Raw genomic sequence first — 17,004 nt, forward strand, 5'->3', positions numbered from 1 at the left:
ACTAGACTCCATAATCAAGATCAATCGATGTATAACTCTAAACGGGAATGCTGCCTGGTCACTCAAATTTGAGATTTTCTCTGTTGTAAAGTATGTATTAAGTGATGGCCTCAGGCTGATGGAGCAGTGTCTCAACTTACATTTACTCATGAGTAAATATACTATATCGAAGGGGAGCTCCATGCATTTATCTTTCATGGAACTCAGCAGCACTTTTGACTGAGTAAATCCAACAAAGCTGTGGTGTCTGGTAACCAGCATGGGTCTTTGCCAGGCCCTGGTTGCTTTCCTTCAAGCCTTACACTTAGAAGTACCAGCCTCTGTATGATACAATGAAGGTGGGAAATGTTGTAAGTCCTTTTCAATCGACTGGGGTGTACGTCAGAGGAATGATCTTGCATCTATGATGTTTCTACCGTCAACAACCTTAATTGATTTTCGAAAATGCATGGCCAGGACATTCACCAGGTACAACCAACCCAATACCAGCATTATTGTATTCAAATGAAGTGGTTCTTTTATCACAGACGTTATGTGAGTTAAAGCATTTAATTGATAAGTTTGTCCTCTTTATGGACAACCTTGATCTAGAAACTAATCTATTGAAAACCTTTTATATGGCCTGCAGTCCAAAGAAAACAAAATCCAGATGCATCCAGATCAAGGAAGGAATATCGGAATGTAACTAATTTCTCATACCTGGGAGTAACGTTTGATTCAACCAGCTCCTAGCCTCCTTGGTTTGCACTGGTGTGCCTAAGGTTTTTACAACTGGTGGGAATTCCGTTTAATTTTGGTTTGAGTGTTAAGAACAAGCCCATCTTGGCTCTGTTGGCAATATTCAGATGAGAAACATAGCTGCCAAGGGTACCAATGGCTTCTGTATAACATTTTCATAATTTCAGTGTAATTATGAGTGACATTCGATGACTATGAGTGACACTTTCTTGCGAGCAAAATCAAGCAATGAAGATGAAAGAAACATATACATTAAAATAATTACCCCATTTGAGCAACAAGAAACACTAAGAAGATCTTAAAACTGCTGCAGAGCCCCCTGAAATGGAAGGGCACTGTGGGATCTGACTGTACCAAACAGGATGTGAGAGGTCATACTGCCTGCAAATGAGCCTCGTGTTCCATAATGCCATAGTGGCCAAGGTTTCAGATTGCTTATGTCTGACATTTCATGGTTCAAGTGTACTTATGAGTGAAGTTCAACTGCCAGATGTGTGCCACTTAGAGTGACATTTTCCGGTGAGTAAATCCATGCAACGAAGTGCATAGAAAGAGATAAATACCAGAAACCACCACCACCACCATCACCCTACTGCGTACTTCCGCACTATCCTGAAGCATTATTTCAGTTTTGCATCCATCTTGGAACAGCAATGAGCCCTTATGGATTCCTGTGTCATCCATGTTTACATTGCTTTTTCCATCAGTACTTGTTGGGTACATTCTCTATATATGTCCCCAAGATTAAATCTGAAATTCACTTTCGTTACTTGCCGGATTGCGATATGACTTCTAGGCATTAGGACAAGCACCAATGATGCAGCCTTCTTTTTTAGCTGTTTTTCCAAAATGAGATGCAGCATTTGGCTGCTGATACCTTTCTTCAACTCCATAATAGACACCTCGCCCTACATTCACCATACTGGGAAGGATTCCAGGAAACTCAGCCTTAGGCATCTAAACTCAGCAGATGCCGGCGTCAAGCAGATCAGAGAAGGGGACAATTAAATACTGGCTCAGACATGAGAACAACTGGAAGTCGCTCTAGCAAGTGGCAGACAATAACAATGGTGCAACTTGATTGTAATATCCAGTGCCAATAGCATTTAACCAACTCTACAGCACTCACTCATCATTCCAAAAGATAACTGTAGAGCAGTAAAAGTGATCACCTCAGGCAACTGTATCAGTCGGCCACAAGCCTTTCCCATACTAATATTGTGGTTAACCATTCTAAAACTGGGCATTCATTTAGCGGACTGTAATGTTCTGAAATATTTTGGGGAGAGCACTCTTCCCTGTGTCCTGCTGTCACAGTGCCTATATTTGGTGGAGCCTGTATTGATTGGTTAAGGCTAACTTGCATTGCACTACTTGCATTGCCTTCAGGGTTCAGGGGTAAGAGTCAATATCTTACTTCTTTGAAGAGGGTGTTAATAATATTCTATATAATTGTAAAATATATGCTTTTTGTGACCTTTCTTTCAATGCTGGAGATAATTTCTGAATGCTTCAACATATCAAAAGTGACTTGTTTTCTGCATGGCACCTTATACCACTGTTTTTCCTACTGTGTAACACTGCAATTTAATTCTTCTTTGACATGTGTGTTCAATTTGTGTTTTTTCCACACAGATTATTAATGTAACCAGAAACCCCAAAGACAATATGGTTTCTTTTTATTACTTTGGAAATATGATGAGAGACGCTAGTGGAGAACCTACTGTAATGCTGGAAGAACACTTTGAGAAGTATTGCACAGGAAAAGGTACTGTTCTACAGGCTACTGATCCAAGTGATTATAAAACACCAGCGGTTTTGTTAGACCTGACAGTCTTAGGGTGGTCTTCCCCCAAATGTTTTGCCTGTGTAAGGATCTAGGTCTACTATATGATATGACTGTGGGGGCCTTATCGTAGAGGACACTAACAGATAACATCCTGGGTCCAATCAGTATTATTTACTTAATCTTAGCTCTACCCTGGGTAGCTGTGGCTGCAATCATTAAGGCTTGGCAAAGGAGCTTAGTGTAAAACATTTACCAGCACCAAACAACAGAAGAAAATTATACACCAATAACAATACACAACAATTTTTAAAAGTAGACCGTATTTTTTATGAATTTTTAGTGACCGTAATTATTCGAATCCACCAGAGGGTTCCGGGGATACAGATTTTAGAACTTTTTATCACTTCATAAAGAGAAACACAAGCAAGCATTGGCAAACTTAAAGTTTGAAAACTTTTGAAAAGTTTGAAAGAGTTAGTGTGTGTACTCAAGCCAAGCCTTGGTGACGAGATCCATCAGGGCAAGGGCCTGGGGGCCAGAAAGTATTCTCTGGACATTTACCTGAGCGAAATACCAACCACCGTGGAAGTCAATGGAGTGGTCTTGATGCAGAGGGATTCAGGCAAAGATGCTCAAAAGGATGCTCTGGTTGTGGTGTGGTGATGGGGGTGTCTTTGTAGTAGTTCCTCTGACGATGGGTGATGTGGGGCGACTTTGGCCACAGAGATCGGCGGACCCTTGAAGTCCTCTACGTTGCAATAGTTGGACAGCCAATGCTGCAATACCGGCCACATTGCTCCGCAGTTGGATGCACTCTTTCATGGGGGCTTGAGTAAGAAGAGTCTGACTTTGGACAGCACTGCTGGGCCTGCCAGTCTCAGGTGCTGCTTTTGGCTATCTCATATTTTGCCTTTCTCGTGCCGGTATCTGGTAGGGGCAAAATTGCTGTGGAGGCTATCACTCTGTTGGTATGGGCTCTTTTGGCTCTTGTGGTCATGGGGTGAATGTGGGTGGAAAGTGCACTCGTTTGACCAGAATATTCTAACTTCTGCGGTATGTGTGCTATGTTGGATGAATGCCTGCTGTGCATCAGAATAAACAATGGAAGTGGCCTAGCCCCTGCGTGGCTGCTAGGACTCCAACATGCAACAACGAAATTCAGTACAAATCATGAAAACATTTTTAATTCATGTTATTCAGTGATTCAATCAATTAAACCAATTTACATCCTACACTGTTATAATGTTTCAACTCATATTACATAAACAATCAAATGAATGATACAATACATAAAATTCTTAATGAACCCAATGCATTTCGGGACTTTTCTGTCCCTTCGTCAGGGGTTTCTGCCAGAAGAAAAGAAAAAAGGAAACAATTTTATACAATGCCGTGATCTTTTTTCAGCTGCACAATGTTAAAGCACTAATAAACAGAAAAGTCCCGAAAAGCATTGGGTTCGTTAAGAATTGTATGTATTGTATCATTCATTTGAAAAAAAAAGTACAGCAGGTGCAGACCTCTTGATGATACAGCCTCTTTTTGTGCAGTTCAATAGCAGCAGGGCAGTCCTTCTTCATCCTCCCTTCATCTCCAACATGAAATAAAGGGCAGGGTGTCAGGGATGCCATATTTATCCCAGAAATGAGCCCAGAGAGAACCACGGGGTCACTAGGCAATGGGCTACTGGGTCCCCTCCTCTCTAGTGACAATGTTCCTGTGATGTGTGGTATCTGGCTATCCCAGAGTACCCCATCTTGCCCCTTCCAAGGTGGCATGAATCTTCCTTTGTTGTGAAGAGCAGAGTAGCACACCCTAGGGGTGAGGCTGAGAGAGGGCTACATGCCCATAGGAAAACTGGTTTGGGTACAGGTTTCCCTCCCTTGGCCATGTCTCCTATTTGTCTGAAGGAACAAAATGCATCGTGCTCAGGAATATTGGTACCAGTGGCTCTTCAAAGGCGGCTTCACCTATGAAGCCTGCCTTGTGGGCTAACACTCTGAATGGCCATCTTGGGAGAGAAGGTAGCACCTCGGGCTGTAGCAACAGCCGTTGTTCCCGGTCCTGGGAGCCATTCACATGTCTCCCCAGGTATTCAGAAATCTTTCTCAATTTCATGGCCTTTGTGAGGCCACTGTACTAGCTGGAGTGCAAGGAAGCAACTTTCTAAACGTTGATTAACTTTAATAGTGACTTTAAATCTGGCCTTGGCATTATGTCGGATTTAATGTCCCAATCAATTTGCTACCTTACTTAACCCTGTTAGGTGATCCCATTCAGGAGCTAGAAGAGTTGGGTTGCCAACCGCTTAACCCTCTGTTGGCCAATGGGGCTTCTAACCTTTCCACAGCAAAATGACAAATTAGAAGTGTTTCTGCAAAGAGATATATAACATTATGTGTCTTACTTAAGCGTATACAACTCTCTGCCATAGGGCTCCATAGGCTTGCCTTAGGGAAGTCTAACATATATGCTCAAGGAAAGTGGTGGAACTGCCATTAGATCTATTGGCATTGTCGAACCAACATTGTGAAACATTTCCTTGTCAGTCTGCAGTGGCAGGCTGGAGTCCATTTTGTCTTATTCACATGCAGGGTGGCACAAACAGTGCTTCAGCCCTGGGTGACCACTCCGCATTACATGCCCTAGGTACCAGGGGTACCATATAAGGTCTGGTTAGCAAGCCTCCGTGTAATCAGTCAAAACACCAGCAGCATCAGTCCAAAAATGTGGGGGTGAATATGCAAAAAGCGGCATTTCCTTACACGGCCCCCTCCAGACGAAAGTTGATGAGCTACCTACCCGATATCCTTGTGATTCTCATCATCTAAGTGGAAAAACCTGGAAAGACCATCTGCATTGACATCGCCAGTCCCAGGTCTGTGTTTCACTGTAAAGTACTTACTCTGTAGGGAAATAGGACCACCTCAACAATGTTAGGTTCTCTCCTTTTATCTGCAACAACCATCTGGGATGTCTGTGGTAAGTTTAAACTGTGAAGTGAGTCCCAAACAAGTAGGGTCTTAGCTTCTACAGGGACCATACAGCAGCAAAGGCTTCCCTCTCAATGGCTTTCGAACGCTGCTCTCTGGGAAGGAGTCATCTGCTAATAAAGGCACCTGGTTAGTCTTGACCCTGGTCATTCAGCTGTGACAGTACTGCCTTAATCACATGTTGTGAAGCATCAGTTTGGACAACAAGCTCTATACTAAAGGCAGGTATTTTAAGGACAGATGCTGAACACATAGGCTCCTTAAATGTGTCATAGGCCTTTTGATATGTCAGTCCATATGACTTATTTGTAACAAAAGGGGAGAGAGAGACTATAGTGGATTCGTTCTCCCTGGGCAACATAAATAAACAAAATAGAATCCACTGGGGATTAAGAGAGTGGTCCTTACTGTGGTGGGGAGCACACAGTGTTGTTTAAATACCCCTCACACACCAAAAAGACCCTTGGTGTCATTCTACCATCATTGGGGTCTTCGCACCCCTCTACGGGATGCGGCGTGCTGCGACCTAACGTTTGCGCCGGAGCACTGGCTTCAACCCCGAGCCAGGTATTTTTTAATATCACTCTCACCACCCCACCACTCACGTTCTATACCCACACACCACCACACATAGTCCACACAATTAAGTGCTCCCGCGCAAACGTTAGGTGGCTGCACGCCGCATCCCGTAGAGGGGTGCCAAGACCCCAATGATGGTAGAATGACACCAAGGGTCCTTTTGGTGTGTGAGGGGTATTTAAACAACACTGTGTGCTCCCACCACAGTAGGGACCACTCTCTTAATCCCCAGTGGAGTCCATATGACTTACCTTGGCTGTTTCCTGTAGGTTAGCACTGTTGAGGGTGCCACTATGGTACCATAACCTTTTACAAATCTCATATATACCATGTCAGGCATAAACAGGCTCTGACTTGGGTCTGAGTCTTTGATGCTTCCCAGGCCAGAATGATCTGAATTGTGGGTTGAATAGGTTGTGCTACATGACATGTGCTTACCTTGATAGCCAGCCAAGTCTGTTGAAGGGCTTGAAGCTTTTCTTGAGGTGGATCAGGTGATTCTCCCAGCTAAAACTAAAGACAGCTATGTCATCTAGATACACTGCACTACAGTTTTCCAGGCCTGAAAGTACTTTATTCAGCAACCTCTGGGAGGTGGAGGTGCATTTTTCAATCCAAAGAGTATCACTTTAAACTGAAAGGGGCCTCCTGGGGTTGAAAAGGCAGACCTCTCCTTTGCTTCAGCTGTGAGGGATATCTGCCAATAACCTGATGTTTGTCAGGACTCAAGCTGTGGGTTCTGTCATTACCAATCCAACTGCGTTAGGAAGAAAATCAAGATGCTCTCCAAACACTTGGGCAGATAGAGTACGATCCTGGAGATGCAAGATGGCCGCCGTCGTGGCCAGCGTGAAAGATAATGGACGTTCTAGTCTTCCAAATCCTAGCTGCTGAGATTGCTATGTGGAGCGCGAGCGTTACGAAAAAACTCGCACTTCACTGAAGACCCTAACTGAGGAGGTTCGTCGTGTCAAGCTGAAGAGAATTTTAGTCATAGCATTATAGTAGAAGAAGTTTTAGTAATTAGGAGAGTGAGGTGAGAGACGCTGAAGTAGACTTGGCGCAACTAGTCAAGCGCGAGTCTGAAGAACATTACGAGCGTCCGCCTCTCACATCAGCGACCTTTGGCAGCCGCAATCTGCCTGAGGTGCGTTCTTCGTGAACTCAGACACAGTCATCGCCGCTAGCAGGAAAGGAGCGGCTGTCACGAGAGAAACGTCTTGCCGCTGTCAGAAACAGCTGAACAGAGTTCGCCGGAATCCTGTCAGAGGTTTTCAAGTTTCCTCGAGGACAAGACCGGGCGAGAGGCGCCTGCAGCGCGAGTCGTCAGGAAGAAGCAAGCTAAGTAAAAAGGCAGCAATGACATGCTGAAAATGTTATCTCTATCAAAATAAATATATATATATATTTTATTCAGCCAATCCCAAAAAGCTCCTGAGGTTCAACTAGGCTGCATACAAAAAAAGACTTTAACACGTGTGTAAAACTGCAAAAGACAAAAGTGGAGAAAGAGAATACTTACCTTATTAAGCTGAGGGACAACCCTAGGAACTCTATAAACCTGCAAGGGAGAAAAGAGGGACAGAGTTATTCATCAGCCAGACTACTAATAAGAAAAGTGAAAAGACAATTAAAAACAGAATCCCATTTTAACAGGAAAACTCAGATGCCAGTGAAGTAAGTGTTCTTTCCCAATACAAAACAATTAGGTCAAACTCTGCCATAGTTACAAGAAACCAAATTAACTCCTTGCTGTTTATTGTTATATTAGTGACAACTAGTAGCTGAGCAGAAGCCTAACCAGTACATAAGAAGAGAGGCAAGGTCCTGCAGCACTAGGGTGGGTGAGCAGAGAAAAGGCACGCATTCAAGAATAGACTAGTGATGAATAGATGGTAGGAGTATAATGTTGTAATATTGTTTTTAGGTTCCATACATCTACCAATCCACCAGAGGGCAGAGACCAGAAGGAACCAACGCAGGACCATTCTCTTCTCTGTTTGTTATTTTATCCACACCCCCTTCCCTGGGAGTAATGAAGGGAGGGTTCAGGGACCTGACCCACCGACATTGCTCAAAGGGATTTGGGTTCTAGCATCTCTGTTCCCGTGCAAGACCTTGGTGAACCAGATAAGTCGAGTCTTGACAGAGTGAAGTGCCCAAGTAACCTTTGCACCTGAACAGAGATGACGGAGGGAATTGATGTCCAGTCCTTAGGTACAATCTTAGATGCAATACAGAAGGAACTGGGAGCGGTGAGGGAGGAAAATCGGAATTTGAGGCAAGAAGTGATCAGTGCCAGAAAGGAAACTGCGGATTTGGCGTTAAGACTACGCCAACCAAGTAGTTTAGAGAGAGAAGCCATGAACCCAGTTTTAGAGACAGCTAATAGGTCCACCACTCAAGTAATACATTCTCTCTCTCCGGTCATTCCACTGGCAGATCCGGAGAGATTTAACGGGGATCCTCAGAAAGCGCAGATATTTTTATCACAGTGCTCGTTACATTTTATGTGCCGCCCTTCGATCTTGCCCGACGCGCAGTCTAGAGTGGCTTTCATACTCTCATATCTTAGCGGAGATGCAGCTGCGTGGTCCATGCCCCTAGTCACAAGAGATGACCCCTTGCTACGGAATTTTGAAGATTTTAAACAAGAATTTCTAAGGATATTCGACCGACGGAGAATTTCTCAGGTAGTAGATAACGAACTTTTAGATCTTCGCCAAGGAAACCGAGACTTGATTGCATACCTGGCTCAATTCAATAAGCTGGTTGTAGAAACCAATTGGCCAGAGAGTAAGAGAGCCGCAGTATTCTACCGTGGACTGAGAGATGAATTGAAAGACACCTTGGCTCAAATTCCCAATCGTCCTACCAAAATCTCAGCACTGATAGATTTAGTCTTAGAGATAGATTTCCGTCAAGGAGAACGGCGTGGGGAGAAGAAAAAGGATTTTAAGACAATACCCCCGAGATTTGACCGGGCTCGGTCAGATGGCGCTAAAACCTCCGACACTCATACAGGAGTTGAACCGATGCAAATTGGGACAATAAGGGGCCCTCTGACTAAAGAAGAGAAGGAAAGAAGAAGGGCGAACAACCAATGTATGTATTGTGGATCCGGAAACCATTTTGTCCGGGAGTGTCCGAAGAAACCAAAGGGTCCATTCAAGCCGAAGGAAAACTAATGGCACCGCCTGTGGGAGGAGTTGAACAGGTGGGTGCGACTCAGGAATTAACTCCACACGAACATCAAGTCGCAAACACGTTACAGTCTGCAGAGCCGCATCTAATCTTAACAATGGAAGTAAAATTCAGACAAACTACCTTGACTGAAGTATCCGTGATGATTGACTCAGGTGCCACGGGAAACTTTTGTGATTTAAAGTTTGCCACAAGGGTTGGAATTCAGGCAATCCGGAAGGCCAAGAGTGAACCAGTACGTGCTGTAGATGGGACAAATCTTTCTTCAGGACCCATCGTGAGTCATACCGAAACTATTCAGTTAACAACCAGAGAGGGACATCAGGAGGAAATCCAGTTTAATTTGATAGATGCTCCTCAATTCCAATTAATTCTAGGCCTCCCTTGGCTTACGGAGCATAATCCTACAATTAATTGGAGTTCCAGAACTATAGTGATGGATTCAAGCTACTGTTGTGAAAATTGTTTTGACTCAAGGAATCAACCCGACAAGAACACCCTAGCGCAGGCCTTATGTACCATTGAACATTCCTTGTGTGTAATTGACGTACAAGAAATACCAGAAGATTATAAGGAATTCGCAGAAGTGTTTAATGAAGTGGAAGCAGAACGTTTACCACCACATCGAGTTTATGACTGCAAGATAGAATTGGAGCCAGGGTCAAATTTGCCATGCAGCCGTGTCTATGCCTTGACTGAGAAGGAACATCAACATTTGAAGGAGTACTTGGATAAGTATCTTGCTAATGGCTTCATTCGACCGTCCCAATCGCCGGTTTCATCGCCTCTTTTTTTCGTGCCGAAGAAGGAGGGAGAATTGCGGATGTGCATCGACTATAGAGCCATAAATAAAATAACCAAGAAGAACAGATATCCTCTACCCCTTATCTCAGTGCTTCTAGACCAAGTTAAGGGGGCTCGAATCTATACCAAGCTTGATCTAAGAGGGGCCTATCATCTAGTCCGGATGCAGGAAGGAGACGAGTGGAAGACGGCGTTTCGGACAAGATTTGGGCTTTTTGAATACCAGGTGATGCCATATGGATTGTGTAATGCCCCGGCCGCTTTCCAGCACTTCATCAACGACGTCTTGAAAGAATTTATCGATCAGTGTGCAATTGTGTACATTGATGATATCTTGATTTATTCTTCCGATGTGGCAAGACATCACGAGCAAGTGAAAGGAGTGCTACGGAAATTACAGGAAAATAAGTTGTTCGTGAAGTTAGAAAAATGCGCCTTTGACGTAACCAAAGTGGAGTTCTTGGGCTTCGTACTGTCACCTTCCGGAATTGTAATGGACCAACGCAAGGTGGAAGCGGTAACAAATTGGAAATCTCCGAGAAGCGTGAAGGAAGTTCAAGGCTTCATAGGGTTCGCTAACTTTTATCGGAGATTTATTAGCGAATTCTCCAGGAAGATCCTCCCTCTCACCAAGTTGCTGACAAAAGGAGCCAAGTTTGAGTGGTCAGAAGAAGCCAAAGGGGCCTTTCAATCGTTGAAGAAGAATTTTACCACAGCGCCAATTTTATTGCATGCTGACCCCTCTGAGCCTTTTTATGTAGAAACTGATGCGTCCGATCAAGCAGTAGGAGGAGTGCTGTCACAAAGACACAAAACCACGGGCCAGTTGCATCCGGTTGCCTACAGATCCAGAAAATTATCTCCTGCAGAAGTGAATTATACTATCACAGAGAAAGAGCTGTTGGCTATCAAAGACGCATTTAAGGAGTGGCGGCATTATTTGATGGGGGCTCAACATCAAGTAACGGTGTTTACGGATCATCGTAATTTAAAATTCTTGAAAACGGCCCGAACACTTACGCCACGACAGCTGAGGTGGTCGTTGTATTTCGCAGACTACGACTTTATCATCACTTTTCGTCCTGGAGCCCAAAATGGGAAAGCAGATGCGTTATCCAGAATTGGCACTGAGTTTCAGAGAACTTCCAACGACATTCAGCCGATCATTCCCAGTGAAAAGATTATCGGAGCCATGACCACCATTCAACTACAAGAGTCAATTGCAGACGTCATGAGCGAAGAGGCCATGCAGCAATGGGTGGAAGAAGACAGCAACAGAGAAATAATCCAACATTTGCCCTATCATCAAGACACCTTGTACCTACCAACAATCGAGTTACGTCAGCAAGTAATGCAAGAGTGTCATGACGACAAACTGGCTGGCCACAAGGGAGAAACTAAAACAGAGGAACTAGTCAAGAGACACTATTGGTGGCCTAAAATGGCGTCAGATATTGAGACGTATGTGAAGTCTTGTGAGATTTGCGCGCAGGGGAAGTCGGAACCGCAGGCACCAAAGGGGTTATTACAACCACTACCCACACCCCCCCATCCATGGCACACAGTTACATTAGATCTTATAACAGATTTGCCGGTAAGCCAGGGGTTCGACACCATACTAGTGGTAGTGGATGCCTTCTCAAAGATGGCCCATTTCACAGCCTTAAAAGGGGTACCTACAGCCAGACAGTTAGCAGAACACTTTAGTGCCCAGATTGTTAAAATGCATGGAATTCCTAAAATAATCATTTCAGACAGAGGTCCTCAATTTGTGTCCCGTTTTTGGAAGGCCTTTATGGAAGGTTTGGGAACGGAAGTTAGGTTTTCCACTAGTTACCACCCTGAGACAGATGGGCAGACAGAGAGGGTAAATCAAGAATTGGAACAATATTTACGACTCTTCCTCTTAAAAGAAGAAGGGAATTGGTCGGAATATTTGTGGACAGCAGAATTTGCTCATAATAATGCCAAGAACATCTCGACAGGGTTCTCTCCTTTCTTTGTAAATTATGGCAGGCATCCAAATGCAACCATTCGACAAATGGAAACGGCAGTTCCAGCAGTGAAAGAAGTCATGTCACATTTGTCTCGAATTCAGCAAGACGTAATGAACAATCTGCGATCGGCTAAAGAAAAGTACAAGGAATATGCTGATCGGAAGAGAAAAGCAGGACCCCTTTTGATTAAAGGTGACCAGGTTTGGTTAAGTACCAAAAATTTGAGACTCAAAGGAAACAGAAAGTTTCAACCTCGATTTATTTGTCCTTACCCTATAAAAGAACAAATCAATCAGGTCACTTACCGATTGGAACTGCCACCTAAGTTGAAAATACACCCAGTCTTCCATGTTTCACTGTTAAAAAAGGTTTCCACAAGTCTGAGGAGCCATCTACCGCCAAAACCAATCCAGTTGGAAACTGGAACGGAGTTTGAAGTCAAAGAAATTTTGGATTCCAAGTGCTCCAAAGGCAAACTGTATTATTTGATAGACTGGAAAGGCTATGGTCCAGAGGAGCGGTCTTGGGAGCAGGAAGAGGATGTTCATGCACCAAGATTGGTAAAATCTTTCCATCAGAGATTCCCTACCAAGCCAAGAAGGGAAGGACCTACCTTGTTGGGGGGTACTGTCAGGACTCAAGCTGTGGGTTCTGTCATTACCAATCCAACTGCGTTAGGAAGAAAATCAAGATGCTCTCCAAACACTTGGGCAGATAGAGTACGATCCTGGAGATGCAAGATGGCCGCCGTCGTGGCCAGCGTGAAAGATAATGGACGTTCTAGTCTTCCAAATCCTAGCTGCTGAGATTGCTATGTGGAGCGCGAGCGTTACGAAAAAACTCGCACTTCACTGAAGACCCTAACTGAGGAGGTTCGTCGTGTCAAGCTGAAGAGAATTTTAGTCATAGCATTATAGTAGAAGAAGTTTTAGTAATTAGGAGAGTGAGGTGAGAGACGCTGAAGTAGACTCGGCGCAACTAGTCAAGTGCGAGTCTGAAGAACATTACGAGCGTCCGCCTCTCACATCAGCGACCTTTGGCAGCCGCAATCTGCCTGAGGTGCGTTCTTCGTGAACTCAGACACAGTCATCGCCGCTAGCAGGAAAGGAGCGGCTGTCACGAGAGAAACGTCTTGCCGCTGTCAGAAATAGCTGAACAGAGTTCGCCGGAATCCTGTCAGAGGTTTTCAAGTGTCCTCGAGGACAAGACCGGGCGAGAGGCGCCTGCAGCGCGAGTCGTCAGGAAGAAGCAAGCTAAGTAAAAAGGCAGCAATGACATGCTGAAAATGTTATCTCTATCAAAATAAATATATATATATATTTTATTCAGCCAATCCCAAAAAGCTCCTGAGGTTCAACTAGGCTGCATACAAAAAAAGCCTTTAACACGTGTGTAAAACTGCAAAAGACAAAAGTGGAGAAAGAGAATACTTACCTTATTAAGCTGAGGGACAACCCTAGGAACTCTATAAACCTGCAAGGGAGAAAAGAGGGACAGAGTTATTCATCAGCCAGACTACTAATAAGAAAAGTGAAAAGACAATTAAAAACAGAATCCCATTTTAACAGGAAAACTCAGATGCCAGTGAAGTAAGTGTTCTTTCCCAATACAAAACAATTAGGTCAAACTCTGCCATAGTTACAAGAAACCAAATTAACTCCTTGCTGTTTATTGTTATATTAGTGACAACTGGTAGCTGAGCAGAAGCCTAACCAGTACATAAGAAGAGAGGCAAGGTCCTGCAGCACTAGGGTGGGTGAGCAGAGAAAAGGCACGCATTCAAGAATAGACTAGTGATGAATAGATGGTAGGAGTATAATGTTGTATTATTGTTTTTAGGTTCCATACATCTACCAATCCACCAGAGGGCAGAGACCAGAAGGAACCAACGCAGGACCATTCTCTTCTCTGTTTGTTATTTTATCCACACCCCCTTCCCTGGGAGTAATGAAGGGAGGGTTCAGGGACCTGACCCACCGACATTGCTCAAAGGGATTTGGGTTCTAGCATCTCTGTTCCCGTGCAAGACCTTGGTGAACCAGATAAGTCGAGTCTTGACAATGTTAGGGTAAAGGTGCTCAGATATTTGGCAGCCCCCAACCTATCAACTAGGTCATCAGCTCTGGGGATGGTGTAAGCATCAGACTGTATTTAGGCCTCTCTAGTCAACACAGAATCTTAACTCAGATTTTTCTCCTTTTGCATTAGGTCTGGGCACCAGAACCACGGGGCTGGCCCAAGGGCTACTAGAGGGCTCAATCACCCCTATATCTAGCATTTTTGCAACCTCTGATTTAATACTAGCCCTCACAGTTAAGACATTTTACTTTTGACAGATAAACTTACTAGCCCTCACAGTTAGTACATTTTACTTTTGACAGGTAAACTGTCACTTGTGTCCACATCATGTGTGCACCATGTTGTCAGACCTGGGGTCAAGGAGAACCAGTCAGCAAACTGCCTCTCTGTTGCTGATCTACTCAGATTGGTAGAGACAACTACTCCCTCCACTGTACCATCTTTGAAATTGGTTGACATCAGGTCTGGGAGAGGTTCTTTTTCTTCGTATTCTCCACCATCTGTCTTCATGAGCATACTTATGGCAGCGCTGTCATAATGTAAATTGAGCCTATTCACATGGATCAGCCAGTGGGGGTGACTTAGAGTACCTAGGTCCACCAAGTATGTGACGTCTTCCTTCCTTTCCAAGATGGGGTAAGGCCCAATCCATTTAAATTAGAGTGCTTTGGGTGCTACAGGCTGTAACACCCAAACCAATTACCCAGCCTGGTATTCCACCAGGGAAGTCATGTGGTTATACCAGTATTTATGGAAGGCATGGCTTGGCAGTTCGGGCTGGACTGTTCCCATGAGGCACAGGGTCAGACTGATTTGCATATGTCCATGTCTGAACTGGGGTGGCAGAGTGGGCTAAAGAACGGTGATGGATTAAACCCAGATCTGTTGACTGGGTGTGAGTGTTTGATTGGTTCAGATGATCCATCCATCACCACCCCCTTTTGTACCGTTATACCAGTACTTTACAAGCTGCTTGCTGACTTCCAAGTTTTTTATGTCTTTTTCATGTGCTCTGCCATTCTGGAGCAAAGGTTTAGTACATAATCTGTGATGTACTATTTGGATTCCTTGGGAAGTCTCTCCCAACCTTCTCTGACTAAACTTAAAAGGGTGTCTAAAAAGCAGTTCAAAAGGACAGAATCCTATCCATTCTGAGCAACCTCCCTGTAAGCAAACAACAAGTATGGAAAAGAATATTCCATCTTCTCCTGAGTGTATCAGTGTTATCCCTGTCATCCTTAGGGTGGTCTTACCCCAGACGTTCTGACTGCTTTTCTCCTCTTTTTGCTGATTCTTTTTGTTGGCCTGTCTACTAAAGGCTTCACCAGGAATGTGGAGCTGCAAAAGGCACTACAGCCTTGGCAAAAGGTCACAATGCAGGGTTTGTGACCCCAGAAGAAGATGGGTAAGAAAGTGTGGGTGAGAAGCTGAACCTGGATTCAGAGAATAATCTGGGACTATCTGTGGAGAAGGGGGGGCAACATCCTGCCAAGAGCAGTGGCTCTCCCCAAGGCAGGGAGCAGTGTATCATCCAGGCACCTGTCCCAAGAAGAGCCGAAGGACAGGAGGGAGGAGAGAAATGTAAAACTGGAGCTTGCTAAATTGTAGCACGAGCAAACACTTGCCAAATTGTAAATCACAGGATTTACTTGGAAGACACCCTCCTTTACAGTGAGCCTATGTCAGCTGTGCTTAGGGAAACAAGGGCCTTGGTTTCCCCCCAGTACTACAGTGCCTTCACACTGGAGTTGGCTCACAAAATACCCTTGGCAGGACATCTGGGCCAAGACAAGCCATTTGCAAGGTGTGTTCCCCAACTTTATTGGCCTAGGACGAAGAATGTCCCTTCCACCTTCCAAAGGATGATGTAGCAGGTCTTATTTGGGATACAGGCCTTCAGTGCTGCTTATCTGAATGACATAGCTGTCTTCAGTAGCAGTTGGAAGGACCACCTCTTTCACCTTCAGGTGGTGCTTCACGCTTTGCAACAAGGAGACCTGACTATCAAGGCCAGCCAGTGACAGATACGGCAGGGGTCTGTGGTGTACTTGGGAAAGCTGGTGGATAGGATAAGGTGCAGCTCCTCCAGGCCACGATAGAGACTTTCATGGCCTGGGAACCCCCAAACCCAGACTAAGGTAAACGCCTTCTTAGGCCTCACTGGGTACTTTGGGTGGTTTGTCAAGGGATATGGCACCATTGTCCCCCCCTTGATAGAGCTGACTTCAAAGAAGCAGCCCAGAAATGTGATTTGGGCCGAGGCATGCCAAAAATCATTTGACTCCCTGAAGCTGGCCATGTGTACAGCCTGAGAACAAGACCCTTGACTTCTTCAAGGAATTCATTGTTCAAACAGTTGTCTCAGTACATGGCATAGGGACAGCTAAATGAAGGCCTAGACCAAGCTGTAGCCTTTGCTGTGGTCTGTGCTTTGAGGAAGTTGAGACCATACCTGTTTGGGACTCAACTCACAAATGAGTGTGAGAATCCAAAATTGTTGAGGTGGTCCAACTCCGTACAGGAAATGGGCTTTGCTGTGTGACATAGAACTGGGGTTTACCACGCCAATGCTTATGGCCTTTCCAGGTTCTTCCTCCTTAGTGATGAGAACTCCGACGAAATTGGGTAGCTCTCCCCACTTTCAACTGGGGACTCACGTGTTAGACCTGGTATTCTTAGGGTGATCATAGCCCAGACATTTTGTCTGCTTGCCTCTTTTTGCTGATTCTTTTTCTTGGCCTTAGGACTGTGAGCACTTTACCACTGACAATCAGTGCTAAAGTGAATGTGCTTCTCCCCTAAAACTTGGTTTTATTGAGGT

The 17,004-nt window shown here is 44.6% G+C and overlaps 1 protein-coding gene across 1 annotated transcript in view; it reads left to right on the top strand.

Annotated features, from left to right (window-relative positions):
- The window catches only part of LOC144763177 (amine sulfotransferase-like), a 500,824-nt gene that overhangs the window by 198,153 nt on the left and 285,667 nt on the right, over positions 1 to 17,004 (top strand). The window contains exon 4 of the mRNA XM_078648523.1: positions 2,374 to 2,506. Coding sequence (XP_078504649.1) covers positions 2,374 to 2,506 — 133 coding nt within the window. The remainder of the gene's footprint in view (positions 1 to 2,373; positions 2,507 to 17,004) is intronic.

The sequence above is a fragment of the Lissotriton helveticus genome, chromosome 6 (assembly GCF_964261635.1).
Source record: "Lissotriton helveticus chromosome 6, aLisHel1.1, whole genome shotgun sequence".
NCBI classification, from domain to species: domain Eukaryota; kingdom Metazoa; phylum Chordata; class Amphibia; order Caudata; family Salamandridae; genus Lissotriton; species Lissotriton helveticus.